The 19,251-nt window shown below is 44.6% G+C and overlaps 1 protein-coding gene across 1 annotated transcript in view; it reads right to left on the bottom strand.

Moving 5' to 3' along the window:
* Nucleotides 1-10,537: 10,537 nt before the first annotated feature.
* ERLEC1 (endoplasmic reticulum lectin 1) overlaps nt 10,538-19,251 on the bottom strand; it is a 25,903-nt gene continuing 17,189 nt past the window's right edge. The window contains exons 9-14 of the mRNA XM_014518982.1: nt 19,034-19,195; nt 17,753-17,812; nt 16,873-16,997; nt 15,797-15,874; nt 15,198-15,273; nt 10,538-10,824 (exon numbers count right to left, since the gene is read on the bottom strand). Of these exons, the coding sequence (XP_014374468.1) occupies nt 10,753-10,824; nt 15,198-15,273; nt 15,797-15,874; nt 16,873-16,997; nt 17,753-17,812; nt 19,034-19,195 (573 nt within the window). The 3' untranslated portion in view covers nt 10,538-10,752. The remainder of the gene's footprint in view (nt 10,825-15,197; nt 15,274-15,796; nt 15,875-16,872; nt 16,998-17,752; nt 17,813-19,033; nt 19,196-19,251) is intronic.

The following is a 19,251-nucleotide window of genomic DNA, read 5'->3' on the forward strand; positions in this document are numbered from 1 at the left end:
CTGTGTATTGGAAGGTAGATGCTGGAAAGTTTGAGAAAATTGCTCCCAAGGTCTGTGAGGGGGTGACCTTGCTAACGGGACAAGATTTCATCTCCTTGATAGTCTGCATTACATATTTGTGGGGCGGGTTTGTTGGTCTGTTTTTAGGACACTGATTTTTTCCATGGGTTTTCCTGTTCATGTCACAATGATTTACATAGGTTTCTACATCAGCAACCTTTTTCTTCTGTTATTTGTAAGATCATTGCTATGAGAAAGCAACTGTGAGGGGATACACAAGTGCAGACATGACAAGCATGAATCCTTTAACTTCTATTGGAAATTCCGATTTTAGTTCCTGTCATTCAGTGAGCAGGTTTTGGCAAGGGCAGATAGCAGATATGTTGCAACTAAACTCTTTAATATTGCACAAGAAGATTCCATCCTCCATTGACTCAGAATCAGATGTTTAAAGGTTTCCTTGTTGGTCTGCTTTGATTAGTTGCTTTTATGTACTGATGGTAACTGCAACCCCTAGGTGAGTTAGTCTTACCATTTGGGAGATAAAATAATTCAGTAATTTTTCAAACAACATTCTCATTACAACATCTTAGATAAACTTCATTCCAGTTCCTTAACAACTCTCCTCTTTAATCTAATAATGTTCTGTTGAGTGATTGAGGGTGCATATAGTGCTTGCATATGACATCAGTAGACTTCAGCTGTTCAGATTCTTTTCCTCCTCACTTATTCTTAAATATATATAGATACAAACAAACCTGTCAAGGAAAGCTATTGATACTCTTTACACATAAGTATATATATTCCTTTCCACTAATATAGGCAGAATTGGAGTGGAAACTTATGCAGTTATGACTGCAGGTTGCAATGTGTTCCCCTGAATACAACTGTTAGAAAGTCTTCCTGCCAACAGACTTAGCAATGTTGACAATGGATTTCTCCAGTATTTTAAAGGATGTATATCACTGTTTCTAAATTGCTTAGGTTATGCCCCTGCTGCAGCAAAGGTGTGACTGCAGCCTGTACAGGCTAAACCAGTTCACAGCCATTTTGGAGTATGAACAAGTTGCAGCTGGTCTTCCATTATACCAGGTACTGCAGGGGAACAGGCACCCGGACAGCCCAGCTGGGGATGGGATTAGGCAGTCAGCAGCATGAGGGCAGTTCCCAACCCTGAGGCTCCTGTGTGGTCCCTGCTGCCCTGCACCCCAGCACTTCCCTCTCAACTGAAGAACACACACTGTGGGGAAGCTCTGGGTCCCACTGCGATTGCAGCTCCAGGGGAAGGAAGGCTGGGTACAGTATGGGCTTCATGGTCCCTGCCTCCCCAGCTGGTGGCTCAGATCTGCAGGTGCTTCTCCCAGGAACACTAGCCGTAGCCAACATGGCTGGGAGTTGCTCCTGGAGCCAGGGACAGCTCTCCCCACCTCTTGGAGCTTAGCCAGGCAGTTGTGGCCCCCTGCTGCTTGGGCTAACTGGGAGAAATTTGCTCCCCGGTCAGCGTCTACATGTGTGCTTCGGCACATTAGTTGAATGCCTCACTTTCTCGAACCGCTATCCATCATTACTAGCAACCATTACACTAATCTAATGCTCAGTAGTTGCTGCACACATGTGGAAGCTGACCATGGATTAAATTAGTCTATTGTTTAGTAAAGCACCTTGTGTAGATGCACCCAGTATGTCTGAATCTGATCTCCCCAAATGCGTTTGTTGTATTTTAATGATGATTTTGTTCTCTAAAACTCGTTATCTGAAGATGGTCAAATTGGAAATCAACATATCTCTTAAGGTACAGAAAATGACAGCTCTTTAAGGAAATGTGTATCTGCGGTTTAAGAGGAAGGGTGTAACACAGGAGTTGGCAGTGTTTTCAGGCAGAATACCAAAAAACCCACAATGTCTACTTGTAAGATGGGCAAACATCCAGGCAAACAAAATGCGGGGAGGGAGGGTGATACTTAACAGCTATTGTTTAGCGCAGGGTGGGGAGCAGTTTGGTGGGGATGGGAAGAAGTACAGTGCCCCTTGAAGGTGGCAGGGAAGGCAGGAGGTAGAGGAAGTAGAGGGGGAACTAGTACCTAGTATGGTGGGGGAGTCATAAGGGGCCCAATCCTTGTTGTTGCAGGCCTGGTGGCTCCTTCCCTGCTGTCCGCCCCTAGGTACGTGATCACCTACTACTGGCAATGAGCCAGGCCAGGGCTCCATGGACCCTGGTGCAGCTGCTTGCAGCCTCTCTGCTTTCTGCAAGCAGCCTGAGCTCTATGGCAGGTGCCAGGGCCCCTTCTCCACTGTCTGCCCCAAGGCATGTATGCACCCGCTGCCAGCAATGAGCTGGGCCTGCACTGCCACAACAAGGATCGGGCCCCTTGCAGCTCCCCTGCCATCTGTCCTGAAGACAAGCAAAATCTCTTGCCATGCTCTGGCACTTGTCACATGCCACGCTCTGGCACACATGCTGGGGGTTGCCAACCCCTGGTTTAATATTATCCCTTATAGTACATTGGTTAGGTGCAAGTCTGCAAATAAAATTGAGAGTTGATTATGGCACTGGTTTTGTTGCATTTATTAGTGACCAAAGCTTTCATACCAGAGTTCTTAGGCTCCCAATCTCAGATGTATAAGTGGCTTGCTGTGCATCTGCCATTGACATCAGCAGCATGTTGGTGCTCAGCCCTCCTGAAAAACTGGGCTACCCTTATTTTAGATGCCTAATTAGTAATAGACACCTTTGATTTGAGGTGTCTAACTCCAAAGCTGCAGTCCCAAACATCCTACTTACCACTGCTTCACCCAGGAGGCATCTGAACTCACCAGACCCCTCCCTGACCTGAAATTTCTCAGATGCCTAACAATCTGTTTGTGGACATGTCTAGCACTGCCCTAGTCTGTACATCTTATCTCTTGTGGACTGGGAAAGGAAAAGTTGATAATGCTCTACCTTGCCCCTCAGAGGGATCCAATCTGGAGACTTACTTTGAGAATGCATTTTGTGAGGGATCTGAGAGAGGCTATGTTGTCTATGTCCCTTTAAAACAAGGCTGGTTGGGACACCATACCTTTCTAGAAGCCCAGTTGCCCAGAGGGTAGGAGAGACCGTCTGGTCCCTGTACCAGGAACTGTGTCTTTATTTTACTTTAGACAGTCATTAGCTAAAAACTTGTGTTTCTTTCTGCATAGTGATGCATATTTAACCCATCCAAGCCTGTGACCTGATGATTGAACGCTGCTGGGAGGTGGGAAATGTGGATGTGAATCTCTTCAAGCTACGGCAGGATTCAATGCGCCTCTAAACCTTAGGCTATTATACTAAAGGTTGTGCAAGAGAAGAATGAACTACACTGTCCATTATAACCGAACAGATATAAGCACCTAACCTCAAAGGATTCCTGATTTTGGGGTCCAAGCAGATGGAGGCAGTTGGCTGCAGACCTGATTCATAACCACATATGCTTTAGAGAAGGGTAGGGAATTCAGACACACTCTTCTGGTTAGCATTTTCTAGTTGGCAGCTCTACACTGCTCCTGCTCAGCATGTAGAATTTGCTTACTCTCCCCAGGCATGCTAGGCTTACTACTAACCCTTCCCAGGCACTGTACAGAGAACCCAGGGATCTCATTCTGGACTATGAATTCCACTCTGTGGGTCAGCTGCTTAAAGATTAAGTGCACTGTAGTGCCTAACATGTAGGTGCTTAATTCTTTTATTGAATCTAGCCATTAATGTAGTTTGCAGAAAATAAAAGGTTTGAGTGGATGTAAATGGAACTGTGTAGCAACAGAATAAAAAAGTAAGGGTCTACATAAGGGAGATAGAAGTCACTAGTAGAAACTATAGGGGGAGATAATGTAGTAACCTATGAGATTAACTTAATTTAGAATTAAAAAAGGTATGCCCTTCCTTTCTTTGATTCCCACACAAATTATTTAACAGGAAATTTATTTTGATCAAAGAATATTTAAAGGATTTTTGTAGGTAAGTTTGGCCTACTGGCCAAAATCAATTTAGGATGAGAAGCTAGGTGAGCACTTGCGTAGCATTTAATAAAGTTTCTTAGTGCAGATATTTATATGAAGTTAACAGTGGATAAGACAGACAGCTTCTTAAAATGAAGATGCAGCAAGGTACAAAGACTGAGAACTGACACAACTGACAATGTCAGCCTGCTTGCATTTCCATTTCCTTTAGAAAACTATAAACATAGCATTTAGCAAAATATGTGCTTTCCTGTTAAAACAGCCTGTTAGTTCTGCTGTGGCTCCAACAGGGACTGCTCATGTGCTAAATGAAAAGTTTCAGTTCAGCCTTGCTTAGAATAAATTCATTTTGCACAACTATATTGGAAACAGGAAACATGTCTGGCTTGTAATAAATGAGAATTACTGGGCACTACACACCCTACGTAGATAGAAATTAGCAAAGTCCACCCACTAGAGGATGTAAGGATTAATTTTACGATGTCACAATAAGCACTCAACAGTAAGGTTAAAACTGCAGGTGAAAGGAGGCAAGTCAGGGTCATGCAAAACTTCACTTTCAGAACTGGCTGATTAAAATGGTTTGGGCACTTTTTCACTCTAATGCAGGGGTGGGCAAAATACGGCCCACGGGCCGAATCCAGCCTGCGAGGCCATTCTATCCGGCCCGCGGGACACCTAAAAAAATTTGGAAAATTATTTCTCTGCCCTTGGTTCCTGTAACAAATGACAGGAACCAAGGGCAGTAGCACCCAGGGGCAGCCCAGCGGGCTCTAACAACAGCGGGGTCTGCCCGGCTCTGCCCCCCATCCGGAAGCCCCAGCCACGGTTTCTGGGCTGGGAGCACGTGGCTGCCCTGGCGTGGGAAGCTCAGGTAAGCGGGGGGGGGAACAGCTCCTCCCCACCCATGCCCGGTGCCCCGCACTGCAGCTGCTCGCAGCCCGCATGGGGCTGCCTGTGCCCGCTCCAGACAGCCCTGCGTGGGCTGCGAGCGCCTGCAGTGTGGGGCATCGGGCATGGGGTGGGGCTGCTTCCCCCCTGCGCTCAGCTTTTTCCCGGGCTCCTTCCCTGGGCGGAAAAAATTGGCCCCTCCCCTGCCCCATGGCCGGTGACCCATGTTGCAGGCACTCGCAGCCTGTGCGGGGCTGTCCAGAGCAGGCACAGGCAACCCCAGGCAGGCTGCGAGGGGCCGGCCCCCCTGCGCTCAGCTTTTTCCCGGGCTCCTTCCCTGGGCGGAAAAAATTGGCCCCTCCCCTGCCCCATGGCCGGTGACCCATGTTGCAGGCACTCGCAGCCTGTGCGGGGCTGTCCAGAGCAGGCACAGGCAACCCCAGGCAGGCTGCGAGCGGCTGCAGCATGGAGCACTGGGCATGGGGCAGGGAGAGGCTGCTTTCTCCCCACACCGCGCTCAGTACCACCTTGTAACCTGGCCCCACTGCCAGGCTGGCAGTGGGGTGGGTTACAAACTGGTGCTGAGCATGGGGAAAAGCGGCCCCTCACCCACCCCATGGCCAGCACCCCATGCTGCAGCTGCTTGCAGCCTGCCTGGGGCTGCCTGTGCCTGCTCCGGACAGCCCTGCACGGGCTGCAAGTGCCTGCAATGTGGGGCGTTGGCTATGGGGCAGGTGAGGGGCCACTTTTCTCCATGCTCAGCACCAGCTTCTTCCTTGCTGGCGAGCAGGGGATCGGGGCTGTGCGCTGCCCCCAGCCTGTACTGCGGGGCTGGGGGGCACTGGGTGTGAGCACAGGGCCCGCACCGGTGCCCTGGGGTTAGTTCCGGTGGGGTCCAGAGCAGGGTGGTGGAAGCGCAGGGTCCCAGCTGGCAGGGGCTCTATGGAGCCGGGCCAGCTCCCCCCTCTCCCTGCTGGTGTAGCCCAGCCCAGCCCTGCTTTGGGCCCCACTGGTACTAGCCCTGGGACATTGGTCCCAAGACATTGGGACGTTGGTCCCAGGAAGGTGACTAGGGGGTGGGGCACCTGTCAAGGGGCGGGGCTACCCCTGTGGCCCCCGACAGCCTGCCAAAACTGGGTAAGCAGCCCTCCGCTCAAAATAATTGCTGCCTCTGCTCTGATGCCTGTCACATATGCCAGGGCTGTCTAACTGGTGGCCTGCTGGTGCATGTGGCCCTTTTGAGGTTAACCTGTGGCCCCCAGTCCAGGCACCACTCCCCTCCATTGCTCTTGTGCTTCTGCCACCAAAATCTGTTCCCCTTCCCTTCTTTTGCTTCTGCTTCCTGCCCCACTTAGAATATAAAAATGTCAACAGACACTTAAGAATGGGGCCAAATCAGTCATGAATGCTAGAATAATTCTTACTAATTGTTGTATTATCACCAAAAGAACTTCAATAACTTGGAATTATAACAGGGTACAATTTTATCATTTATGTCACTGTTTTCCTTTTGGTTCTGATCAGTACTGACCCAAAATCATTATTCTCTAACAACTGTGCAGTGATTGTGGGGTGAGGGAGCTTGTGGGTACCCCATGCAGCATGGTGTCTGTGTGGGGGGGCATGTGTGATGCAGTGCAGGAACACCACTGTGATATGGAGGTACTGGTGCAGTGTAGTAGTGGGCTTACGTGACCTGCAGTCCAGCGTGTGGTCAAAGGACCTGCAGCTCCTAGTCACTCACAAGTTGGATAGCTCTGACTTGCACCTCTTCCACATCATCTTGCAGTTAGTTAGTGGGGGCAGACTTAATTGCAGTGTTGCTAGGCCTAGGTACAAACATTTAAAACTCCCAAGGTGGAATCAATCTAAGTTATGCAGTTTTCTGTAAGCGGTATAGTTTAGATCAGTAGCAAACAGAACACACGCTCACCCTTTGTGGGGGGAACAAAACTTAGACTGGGATCTGCCATTTTTAAACCAGTCTGTGTGCACCAAGCTTCTGTTCTGTTATTGGTATAGACCGGTTTCCAATAACTTATACTGGTAAAAACGTAATGTCTGTACCTGGCCTAGATGGCGACACAAAATTATCAATTTAAACATAGAGGTGATCTCTGTCAAAGGTGAAAGAAGTAGCTGGGTCAGTCTTGAAGTGTGCAATAGCAACTTGTGTTCAGTGACATCCCCCAGGCACTACTTTAATTTTCATTCAGCCTGCAAAACTATGCTGTGCTACAGGGGAGGGGAGGGTCTTTGGATGAGTAAAGGGGCTTTACATTTTTTTGTTTGTTTTTACTCTCCTGGCAAAAGATGAAAAGCTAAATTTTAAGATGAGGTAGGTACACTTCTAAGAACACTGGATGAGGAAACTTTTTATCTCCTCCTCCTATTGCCTAAAATAAATAGGATGGTCTTTATAGAACAGCTTTACAAGTCTACAAATTGTATCCAATCACTGTACTTTAGTAAGTCCACCTGGAAAGAATGTATAGTCTCTCATCTCAATAGACTGATTTTGAGTTACATTTGAAAGTACTTTATAGAGTTTTAGCCAAATTAGGTTTGAGCGTAGGAGACTAGCAGCAGGGGTGGCTACTTAAAAGTTGTACTGTTTCCCATGGTCTTAATTTAAATCCCAGAGGAATTAAATTGGCATAGTAAACCAACAATCATACGTTAAAATTAATGCTTCCCAAAGTGGGAAATTTTTTTAGTTTAATGCAGGGGTTTTCAACCTTTTTTAACAAGTGTACCCCTTCTGTCTCAGAGTTTCAGCTCATGTATCCCTTTATATTTTTTTCTTGTCTTTAAGGGGTGGTGGGCAGGAGGGCAGATCAAGGCCCCTGCGGTGAGGGAGGGAGAAGAACTGGGGCAGAGGCAGGTGCTGCACAGCCAGGGCAGAGTGTGGGATGGAGCCGCAAGCAGAGGCAGATTAAGGTGTATTGGAGCCCTGGGCAAATACAAAATTAGAGGCCCACTCCCCCCATGGGAGCTGGGCTATGGCAGGGGGTAGGAAGAGGGACAAAAAGGGTGGGAGACAAAAAGGGTACCAAGTTTAAAACCCCAGCTTTTGCTTCCGGGGGGCCCGGAATTGGTAGGCATGGGGGGCAGCTCCTGCCACTGTGCACACCCCAGGAGGGCATGGGGGACATGTGCCCCTGGATCTGCATGCGGGGAAAGGGTGGGCTGCCCCAGTGGTGGGGGAGTGGGGCTAGGGCTGGAGCAGGGGCTGCCCAGCCAGGGTGGGGCACAGGACAGCTGCATGGGAGCTGGCTACTGCTGCTATGCGCACCCCCAAGAGGGCATGGGAGGGTGTGGTCCTGGATCTGTGTGAGATGGGGCTGGGGTTGCACCAGGCTGTTTCCGGCGGGGTCTGGACTGGGCTGTGCTCGGGGCAGGCAGTGGTGGTGCTGGGAGGGGGGCTACAGGAGGGGCTGCAGCCACTCCAGAACTCACCATAGCCTCCCCCAACCTCGCCACCACCCACCCTGAGCACAGCCCCGTCCAGCCCCTTGCTGGGAAGAGCCCAGCACTGCCTCAGCCCCAGCCCACAGCGGCAGCCTGCCTTGCCCTGTATGCAGATCTGGGGGCACACGCCTCCCATGCCCTCCCTCAGTGTAAACAGCAGTGGGAGCCCCCCCTGTTCCCTGCACGTGGCTCAGTCCTGCGCCCTACCCCAGCTGGGTAGCCCCTGCCCTAGCCACACTCCCTCCCCCACTGCTGGGCCCTCGTTTTGCAGCCCCCACACCTCTTCCCTCAGTACAAACTTATTAGCCAGACCCGGCTTGTCTCTAAATAGCTGGGCCGTGCTCCTCGTCGCCTGCATGCTGTGCTGAGGCTGTGCGCACGCATGCAGCATTTATCGGCCACATTATTGGCCACAGCAGTTGCGTACCTGTTATGACCTTTTTAAGTACCCCTAAGGGTACGTGTCTTGATTTTTCCTGGGTGAGATAGTTTATGCATTAGACCAGTGATTGTCAACCAGGGGTACGCGCAATGTTACCTCCAAGGAGTAGTGGTCCATGAGTACGCCGCTTCGGTGCGGTGCGGGACACCTACTGAAGGTAAGCTCCTCACTCCTCACCCGGGGTAGGCAGCAGGGGCCGGGGCTTCGTGTGGGTTCTGCCAGGTCTGGGACACTGCTCCACTGCCCCGCTTCCCCTTGGGGAGTGAGGAGTCACGTGGCGTCAGGGCTGGGGAGTGGAGCACTTCCCTAGAGCTGGTGGAGCCCACAGAGCAGTTCTCCAGAGCCGGCGGAGTGGCAGCTCTGGGGCAGGCACTCGTTGCAGGCAGCGGCTCCTCCCTGAGGTGAGGCAAGGCAGGGATGGAGGCTGAGGCTGGGGGCTGGCACAAGCTCTGCCGGCTCCGGGGAAGTGCTCCACTCCCCAGCCTCCTCACTTCCAGAGGCAAAGCGGGGGAGCAGAGCAGTTCCCTGGAGTGGGTGGAGCCCACCCCAGGCTCCCACCCCCACCTCTGCCTCACCTCGGGGAGGAGCTTATCTTCTGTAAATGTCGCACACCGCAGCCTAGCTCCTATCCCGGCAGGTGCGTGGTCTATAAAAGTTTGTGCACGGCCAGACTTTTACTTGTGAGGCAGCGTACTTGTGCACTTTAGAGGGAACCTTGGGTACACGTGACCCTCCCCCTCTCTCCACCCCAAACAAAATATATGTATTTCTGTTGTCTGCCTTCCTTTAGTATGGATTGCTGTCCAGGGTACATTTCTACTTTTATGGCTACTTATTCATTAAGCTTTCCACTGAAATGTTCACTTTTCCCAGGATTCCCAGCAATGAAGGTAAGTCAGTTTTCATCTTATGTATGGAAGAAACTAAAATACAATAGTTGAGAGTTCTTTACAGCCTTAACAAATCTATAGCAAAGCTCTTGACTACAAAGGCTTCAGGGCTACCAGTTGAGAGCTAAGGTATGGACCGTGTTACTCTCATTCAGATATGCACATGGAGTTTTGAGAATAATCACTACCTACTTACCTCTTATTAAAGAATATAAACAAAAGGTCATTTTCCTTCTAATTTTTAACAAATTATTAAGACCTTTGGTAAGACTGCCTAGATTTAGTACACTTGTGTTAATTGATCTTACATCATGCAAAAGGCCAGGTAGAGGTGTACCTTGATTCAGTCTATAAAGATGTGCTTCTACCCGGCGTTCTGCTTGACTTCAAACCAACATGATTAACTACTTATCTTATTATTTCATGTTATAATTAGCAACTATTTGAACGTGAAACACCTAAAACTATTCTAACATGTATATTTTTCTACAGTTGCACTTTTATATGACCAGGTTTGTTTGGGGTGAGGAAAGGGGGAGGGATACAGGTAAAGATGGCTTGAATGCAAATGATGGTCAGAGTTATTTGTTGTTGTTTTTTTTTAAATCTGAGGAAATATAGGTGTTGGATTACATTTGTCCTATAACAAGATAAAAATAATGTCATTTACTTGAGGCTGTTGAAAGAAATGAGGCAAGTTGCTTTGGTTTTCAATCTCTTTTCCTTTTCAAGGCCAGCAGTTGAACTCCCTACTTGGAGTTGGATCTTGTTCATTTGAGTGTTTATTGAAGCTGCTTATACTTAAACATGGCCTATATGTTTGCAGGATTTTCTGTACAGTTAAAATGAAAGGTTCAAGACAAAATTTAATCTTTAAAAGTTTATCAATAACCTCTTATATACACAGATATACACAAAGTGGTTCATGAGTTCCTCTTCTTGTTTTGTGCTGGTGAAGTTGACTGGCTGGGGACCTCTCTTTTTAGCATCCTACAGAAACAACTTGAATATGGGAAATACCGTGGTTCCAGTAGTTATGGCTTTCTGTGAACTTGGTTCTTCTTAAACAACACTATCCCTTTAGCTGGGCACTGACAGGAGTCCATATTCATCTGCTGTATCCAAAATTTTACAGATCACTGGTGACTCGACCTGAACAAAACAAAACAAAATGTTACGGACCACAAATAGGGTGCATAAGAGAATAAATATTTGTTGAGCAAGTGGTAGGCAAAGTTCTTTGAGTAGATGTGATATCATTTATCGAACCAACAGTAGTTGGAAAAGAATTCTTGGCAAGCTTTCGGGCGCAGTCACCCTTCTTCAGGCATAGGAAGTCTCTCCTGTTCTGAGACTCCAAGGATCAAGAGAAGCTAAAAGTGTTGACAAGATGTCAATGTGAATGTAAACAGGTAGAAATTAGGAAAACAAAAAGGTAAAGCAGAGAAAGGAGTGGGGAAAAAAGTAGGGGAGGCGAGGAAAGAAGGCAATTTTGTATTTAACACAGATTCCTTATGTACTTCAGCCTGAAGAACTTGTAGTGTGGAAGCCACAGGGGAATTTTTTTTTGTAGTTAAACTTGTTTGTGGTCACCATTAGTGGAATGGGTCCAGAGGGTTCCGTACACGCAGAGTTGTGGCTTGGTAAGACAAGATCTGGTAATAGCAAACATTAATTCTGTGTTTTTTCTGAACAGGTACACATTCTGTATAGCTAGAATGAAGGTGTCTACACATTGCAATCTAGTACTGTGAACAGATACCTGACCTAGTTTAAGTACCAAAAGCAATATAGCTGAATAAACACAGTGTAGCCCCATTCTAATATGTCCTGTTTCTCAAGTGCAAATTAGGCTATGTGGACTGAACGTATGTTCCTGTATTGCTTCTGGTATGCAAGCTAGTGTGGGTATCTCTACCACAATACCTGTCCAAGGTAGGCTTATATTAAGGTCAAAAGGTTCTGAAAAAGTTCAGTACAGGCAGTCCTTGACTTAAAACGTTCTGAGTTACAACATTTTGCACTTACAACGTTTATAAATTGACACCGTTTCAACTTTATGACGTCAGTTTCGACTTACAATGCTTGATCCAATGTGATGCCACGTCAGCGAACAAGTTCGCTGTGTCGCTCATCTCCCTGGAGAACATCTGTCCAAACCTGCTTGGACACTTACTTTAAGAAAACAGACAAGACTCAAGAAAAATGTGCAGTCAAGACTCCTGAGAAGACTCCAGCCAAGAGCCCTTCAAAAAGTCCAGCAAAGTCACCTCAAAGAAGTCCTTCCAAATCAATATGATTGCTATTTACAATATAAATACATTAATATAGCTATATTACTCATCTATAATTGATCGAGTACAACATTTTGGGGTATTTTTGGTGAAAACAGGGTATCAGGCCTTTGTTCAGGGACCAATCCCCCATTTATAACATTGTTTCTTATGAGAAAATTGGTTCCGAGTTACAACATTTCGACTTAAGATGTGGTTTTCAGGAACCAATTGTGTTGTAAGTCTGAGGACTGCCTGTATTACCTACTGTATTTTTTTCACATACCATGTCACCTGAAATGGAGAACACCTTGTTTTTGGAAGGCAGAATATAGAAATAAAGAATTGTTTTAGAGTCACAGCCAACCATGTGACAGAGTAAGTCCTCCTGGAAACACAGAGGTTGCTTGCAGATGTTTAAAAAAACCCCAAAAATGCTTTACCGGAAGAAGTAGCACTTCAACCTGGCTTTGCAGCCTCTGTAAAGATTTGGCATTTCAGCGGGGCTTTTTGGCACTTTTAAAGCTGATTCAATCAGCTATTAGATAAAAGCGCCAAAAAAGTCCCACTAAAGTGCCCAACTTTTACAGACATTGGGCAAGCCAGACTGAAGTAATGCACTGCCTCTTCTGGGCACGTGCGAGGCTTGACACAGGAACATGTTGAATTTAAAGTAAAGCACTTTTTTTGTTTTAAGTCTGCAAGCACCCAGCATGTCCAGGAAGCAGATGTGACCTGGTGTGGCAGGACAGCAACAAGGCTAGTCCCCAGGCCCTTGGAAGGGGAGCGGCAAGACTGTTACTTGGTTAATGTAAATAGTTCTTTATATACAATGCTTTCTCTGCCTGAAAAACTGTGTTTGTATCCAAAAGCTTGCAAAGAAGAGTTTTTCCAACTATTTTAGTTGGTCTAATGAAAGATATTTGATTTACCCAAAGAACCTTGAGTGCCCGTTAGAAGTTTAACATTGTACTCGTCCCTGCTGCTTGCTGCCTCCGGGAAGCTGCTAGCATTTACTGGCCCCAGACTAAGGTAGCACCAATCACCCATGCCATACTAGGACAAGACCACAAGTCTATCTGTCCCAGTATTCCCTGGGTCATGCTGGCAAAATGTGGATGATAAGGAAAAAAGTATTTATGCAGGGCCTATCCAGGCTGATACATCCCCTGCTCCTCTTTCCTTATAGCTGCCAATAGCATAAGAGTGATGCTGTAGCTGTGATGGTCCAGAAATTACGTGAGAAGCAAGGACTTCTTAGGGCGATCTCATTTATAGGATCAACTATGTAGCTGGAATAGTTAGACAAACTTTTGAATGCAGGGCATTCATCATCAGCTTTTGAATGTATTTCATTCAAAAGTTTGTCTAATTTTATCCTAACTATACAACTGGCTCAATAAAAGATAACACCTTATAGCTCCCAGCTTTTAGAGGCCTAGGAAGTCCTAATTTGGAACTTGCTCCCATAACTATCATGTTTAATACCTAACGATAGAGTGGCCTATGAGGCTTGAATTTGTCCAGTTCCCTTTTGAACCCGGTTAAGTTGCTGGTCTCTACTTGTAGCAATGAGTTCTACAATTCAGCTGCACGCCATGTGAAAAAAACCCATTTTTGTTAGTTTTAAACCTGCCTTCTGAAAATTTCCTTGCCTGTCCCCTAGTTCTAGTATCACTGGCACCTCTGCCATTGCTTTAGCACAGCTACATACGTTGGTGACATGTAGGGAGTGCATGCGGGTGCACGAGATTGGTGGTGCACCCCCTGAAAGAAGTGCTGCTGACACTGCCGGTGGTGCCTGCAGGAGGTTGCTGCTTGCCCTCTTCCGGCAGCATCTGTGGGCCATCGCCGACTGCTGGCTGGTATTCATGCCCCATCCCTCCTCCCGCATGCGGGAGCTCCCTGCTCACTGCCACTACTGCCTGCAGGTGGTCACCATGCCTGCCCCCCCAGCCTCCAGGGGCATGCGTTGTTCATGGCTTCATATTCAAGCCCTCATGCAACCAAGTCAAACAATTATTGCCTTCCAGCTAATACTCACCATATCTCTGGCCACCTTCCCAAAGAAGTTGAATACATTAATACCCTGAATGACTTTTCTTTCAGACAGATAATGATGGTGGCAGGAGAATAGATGGAATCCCAGTATGGCACCACACAGGCCCCTGATATGGGGGAAAGTGGAGGCCACTACCATAAGAGGAAGGTGAGAATCGGAGGCAGAACTTCAAGAAGGGCAAAGACTAGAGGAAGTTGCAGGAAGTCCCAGAAATAAAGGGGGACAGAGAGGTGGCAGACAGAGCTCACAGGATGGAAAATGGAGGAAGATCAAGAACTAGTCTGTGCAATGATATTTGTTATGATTGCTCAGAGGACCAGATTACTTTAAAGAATTCTAGGTGACTAAGCTCCTGTAATCAAAACTAACTTCTATGATACAGCACTAATTCTTGTACTTTATACTGTTAACATTCTATCATTTAAAACCTTTCATTACAACCTTTGAAACATTTCATTTTAGGTTACTTTCGCCTTATACCAAAGATTGCTCTCAGTGCACCAGAATAGGAAGAGGTGATGGTGCTAAACTGACATTTTCAGAACAGTTCTGAGCCAGACAACTCAGAGGGGAATCAAAGATATCTATCAAACAGCTCTGAATCTATTTGAAAAAGAAATTCAATTTTGTTCTTCAGAGGCCTGACCCAAGAGGTCCAGATTTTATTCAGAAGCTTGAAGGAAAATTATATAGGTTTAAATATCTTGAAAGCTTCACATCACAAATGAAAAAGCCTCCAAGTCTGAGAGTTCTAAATCATTTGGAAAGCGAACTATTTGAGAATTGCTTCTGAATACCTTTGAGGGCTACCTAGAATGTGCTCAAATAAGAGCAGTTTAAGAGTTCAAGCATTGCATACACACATCTCCTTAAAATACACTTGGAAAACAATGTTGAAAATCCAGTTTACTGCTTATCATCTTAAATTCTGGGTTTTTGCATTTTTCTTTGGTAGCTTACAGCATCATTGATCCTGCAAAACCAGGATAGAAAATAAAGAGATCACATTTTGCAAGATTTCAGGCAGTAGTGATAGCAGTATCGGCATGTGCATGAAAACCTCCCCATTTTGTCAAACTAAACTTTCCAGTTCAGTTTTATATCTCTGGCCACTACAGATTAGAGCCCAAGACAAACAGTTGGATGTGCTTTATTTCCATTCTGATCTGAGTAAATTCAAGTTTACATACCCCAAGGATATACTGACAGGATTGAGGTTCCAGCATATACACAGTTACAGCATGGGGGGAATCTGATTCTTTACACCTAAAGAAAGAAAGGCTTTTAGTACATGCTGTAAGAACTATAAAACTACATATTTCATTATAAAGTAAAGAAGCGCAAAAGCAAAGGATAAACTTCCTTGATGTTTACAGTTTTTTTTATATACAGCAAAAGCTGTGTTATCCAGCATCCAGGGGGAATGGGGAGTGCCAGTTAATCAAAATTGCTGATTATCTGAGAGGCGTCTGTTTGGGCTGCCACCTGTTTGGGCTGCCACCCCTCCTGCCACGTCCAGTGTGTCAGTGCCAGGGGACAAAGAGGGGCGCCCCGTGCAGGCTGCTTTGCTGTGGAACTTGGAGAAACCGGAAGTGCCATGGTGGGACTTGCAGTTTCGCTTTTGCTGTGTCGATCAGCAAGTTAACAGAGCATGCCAGTTAGTAAAGTGCCAGATAGCACAGCTTTTACTGTGTTTGACAGAATTCAGTTATTAGCTTCTAAATTTTATAGTATTCCCTATTAATGAAAAGACAGAATATAGACAAAATTATTTAAGTACATAACTTACTTCAATTTCACAGTCACCTGCCTTGGCTTGTCAGTTAAGTCACAAACATCTCCATTTCCATAGAAATGAGAGACCATTCTGCCAGAAAATTTGGAATTAGACATGAATTTGAAAAATCAGATATTAACAATTTAAAATTCACAGCTTGCTTTCAGTACGTGTAAGACAGCATTTTTCAACTCCAAAACATAAACATAACATGCACTAAAAAGGAAAAAAGGAAGAGAAAAAAAATCTGACAAGCTATATTTCAGTTGCCTACCACCTGCGCCAATGCTTAAGGATATTTCATTTTCTCTAAGGCCCGAGGGATAACAAATATTCAATTACAGCTGCTTTTGTGACTTGAAAAATCCTCTACAAAATATTTTGAAGGCTTGTTATTTCTACTACTAGATCACCCCTGTTAGATAATTTCCCTCTATGTCCCTTCCTCTGCAGTAGTAAGTATGAGGCCAATTTCAGCACTCAAATAATGTAACCAGATGCAGTGAATTTAACTGTTACATAAATAAAAACCAGGCAGTTCATTCCAAGGAAGTTTTTTCAAGAAACCAAGACACTATGCATCAAAGAAAACAACCTCAATGTAAAACTTTCAGGCATGAACATTAGTCAGAGTTGTAAAATTTCCAATAAGCATCTATTTTCCTTGGGTACTTAAATCTCACTGAAAATAAATGAAATATTTTCTTTGTTCGTTCCGACTAGGCCCCACTTATTTTCAGTGAGACTTGAGCACCTAAGGTGCGCACACACTTTTGAAAATGGTATTCAAGATAAATGTAATACTGAAGAAAACTAATTTCAGACAAGTAGTTAAAAGTTCATATGCTTCATTTTTAATCAAGTATTTCAAATGGCATGGAGAAGGATTCTAGTTTTTGATTTTTAAATGCAACATTCTGAATTTTAGAATGGAAAGTAAAATGTTATGCTGGTAGACTTAGAATAGTTTCTGAGTCAAATGGTTACTTTAAAGAGCAATTTAGAAGTGCTGCAGGGAAATAAACTCATGTTCTCAACATGTTATCTAATATTCAACCAAAAGGAACAAAAATAACTATTAACCTTACCTAACTGTCTGACTACCATCTTCTTTGATATGATGGGTTCTAGCTGGATTCTTCCTGGACCATTCAATATGTTCTTCCTTATTCCAGGTGCCAACAACCACAGATGTTTTGCCACTTTCTTTATCCTACAATAAGGACAACCCATATTTATTATCTTGCATCATGAAGTTGAAATGATTTTGCTGTTGAGGGCATGAGACACAGTGACTTCTCTGTTATTTCTTGGTGGTAAAGAAGTTTTTTTCCAAAGCAGAGAAAAGGGCTTACATTCCAGGTCTTTCTTCATCCTTCCCCAATAACAAGGGGAAGTAGGTTTTCAGAGTGCTCAACATTTTAATTTAGAGATGTTAGAGAAGGTTCAGGGTAGTCACCTTAACCTTCAAAGGGCCATGACTTGTTCCAGAAGATTGGTTTGAGACGCTAGAACATAAGGGTGACCATATCACAAACATGATAAGGATTAGGTCACATTCTTTAAAAAAAAAATAAAAAAAAATTAGATTTTCTATCTTAGCTGTTAATTACAATACATTTTTACTGCATTCAGGAAAATAACTGAGGGCATTCATATGCTAATGGAAAGCTTTTTCTGGATAGCAAACTTACTTTCAATAGATTATATGTCTTGATAACCCGAAGAGCATGCCTGAAAACTATATTAAAATTTTTACCAACTCTGATATAACACTAGTGTCTGCATTTCACTGCATAGATTGAAATTATGTTAATTTCTCCCATAAGTCAGGGGTTCTAACTGGATAAAATACAACCAGCCCTTCTTACTGCCCTGAGTTACAGGATCAATTGTAGTAGCCTGTCATACATTAAAAGCACCTGGTAGCCACCTAGTGGTAGAACACTGAAAATACTTTAAACATACCTCATGATACTGATGCACATATTTGCCATAGCAGAATTCATACTTCCACCAACCAACACCCTAGAAAAAGAAATACATTTTTTCCTGATGCTCATTTAGCACTACTGTTGATTCAGAACAGCATGGTTATAATGCTGAGAACATTTAGAAGTATTTTGTGCCTTACCCCATTTTATTGGCTAACTGCTCCTGAGCACAAGTTACAATTCATCTATTTATAGCTGAATAAGGCAGTGTGTTTCTTTGTCACAAATCCATCTATTTAAAACCATTCCCCTCTCCCCCCATTTTAGAGGCAGCAGCAGCCACATAATCCACATTCCTTTCAACCATCCTAATTTTTCTAATAAGTCATTTTACCCTCTTTTCCAATCCCTGTTCCCATTACAGTATTTCCTGTTACTAAGGCAGGAAAGAGAAAGTAATTTTTCTTATAAATTCTGTCTTCCCTTCCAAAACCCAACATGTTTCAGTCTACAACAGTGGTTCCCAACTGTGTTAGAACAAGGCACCCCATGGAAAATGTCAGCTCTTAGCTTTCACTCATTTTTTGACTATGGAGAAATAATAGAGCAATTTTTCTGTTGCAGAGAACTCAGGGATCCAAAGTGTCAAAACCATCCTGACTTGCTACAATTTTTCTATCTGAAATCTCTGGGTTTATATCATGTGAATCGTGTATAGGTTTTTACATACGTAACAGTGTAAATATTGCCTGATAACCCTGTGATATCCTTAAAAGGTTCACATGATACCAAGGGTGCTGTGGCCAATATGTAGCTAGTGTTACATATGCTTTCTTGCAGTATTTAAGGATATGGAACACTTCAAATTCAGCTTTTAGCTTTGCATTTTGACCAGAATTGATATGCAAGACAAAGCTAAAATCAGTTCAGAAATATTTGAGGCTGAGAGAGAGAAGGGGTCAATTATAATGACTAAATACTGGCTCTCTTCCTCTTTCATGTAATTTCTTGTGCCAAAAAAATAGGCTCATCTTTCAAAGACGATAATCCTTTACTTAGAAGGATACAAATATCATATGCTTGACAGAGTAGAGTTCCAGAGGGGAGACAGCAAAAACATCAAATAAGCTCTTGAACTTGGCTAAAGAGAAACATCAAGGTCACTTTCTGGTGATTGGCAAATTACAGAAAGGAAAGATACCTCCGTTGCTATGAGAAATACAACATATCATAGTTAAATGAAGAACTTCAGACTCTCTTAGGAACTGATTAATGCAAAACAAACATGCACATTTAGCCAGTCTATTCTTCTCACCCCATGGAAGCAGTATGAACCACTAAGAAATTCCTTTATGAGCTGGTCATCAGTTAATTTGGAGATGTGGGTTGTTCCAACAGTTAACAACTGATGGGTTCCAACAGTGACTGGTTTATGGATAGAGGAGAATTTTTCTTCCTTTGTTGAATGAATTTCTTCCTGAAATTAATACATACATACACATAACCTTTTAGATTGTGTACGTCTCCTGCTGA

Source organism: Alligator sinensis, unplaced genomic scaffold (assembly GCF_000455745.1).
Source record: "Alligator sinensis unplaced genomic scaffold, ASM45574v1 scaffold432_1, whole genome shotgun sequence".
Taxonomy (NCBI): Eukaryota; Metazoa; Chordata; order Crocodylia; family Alligatoridae; genus Alligator; species Alligator sinensis.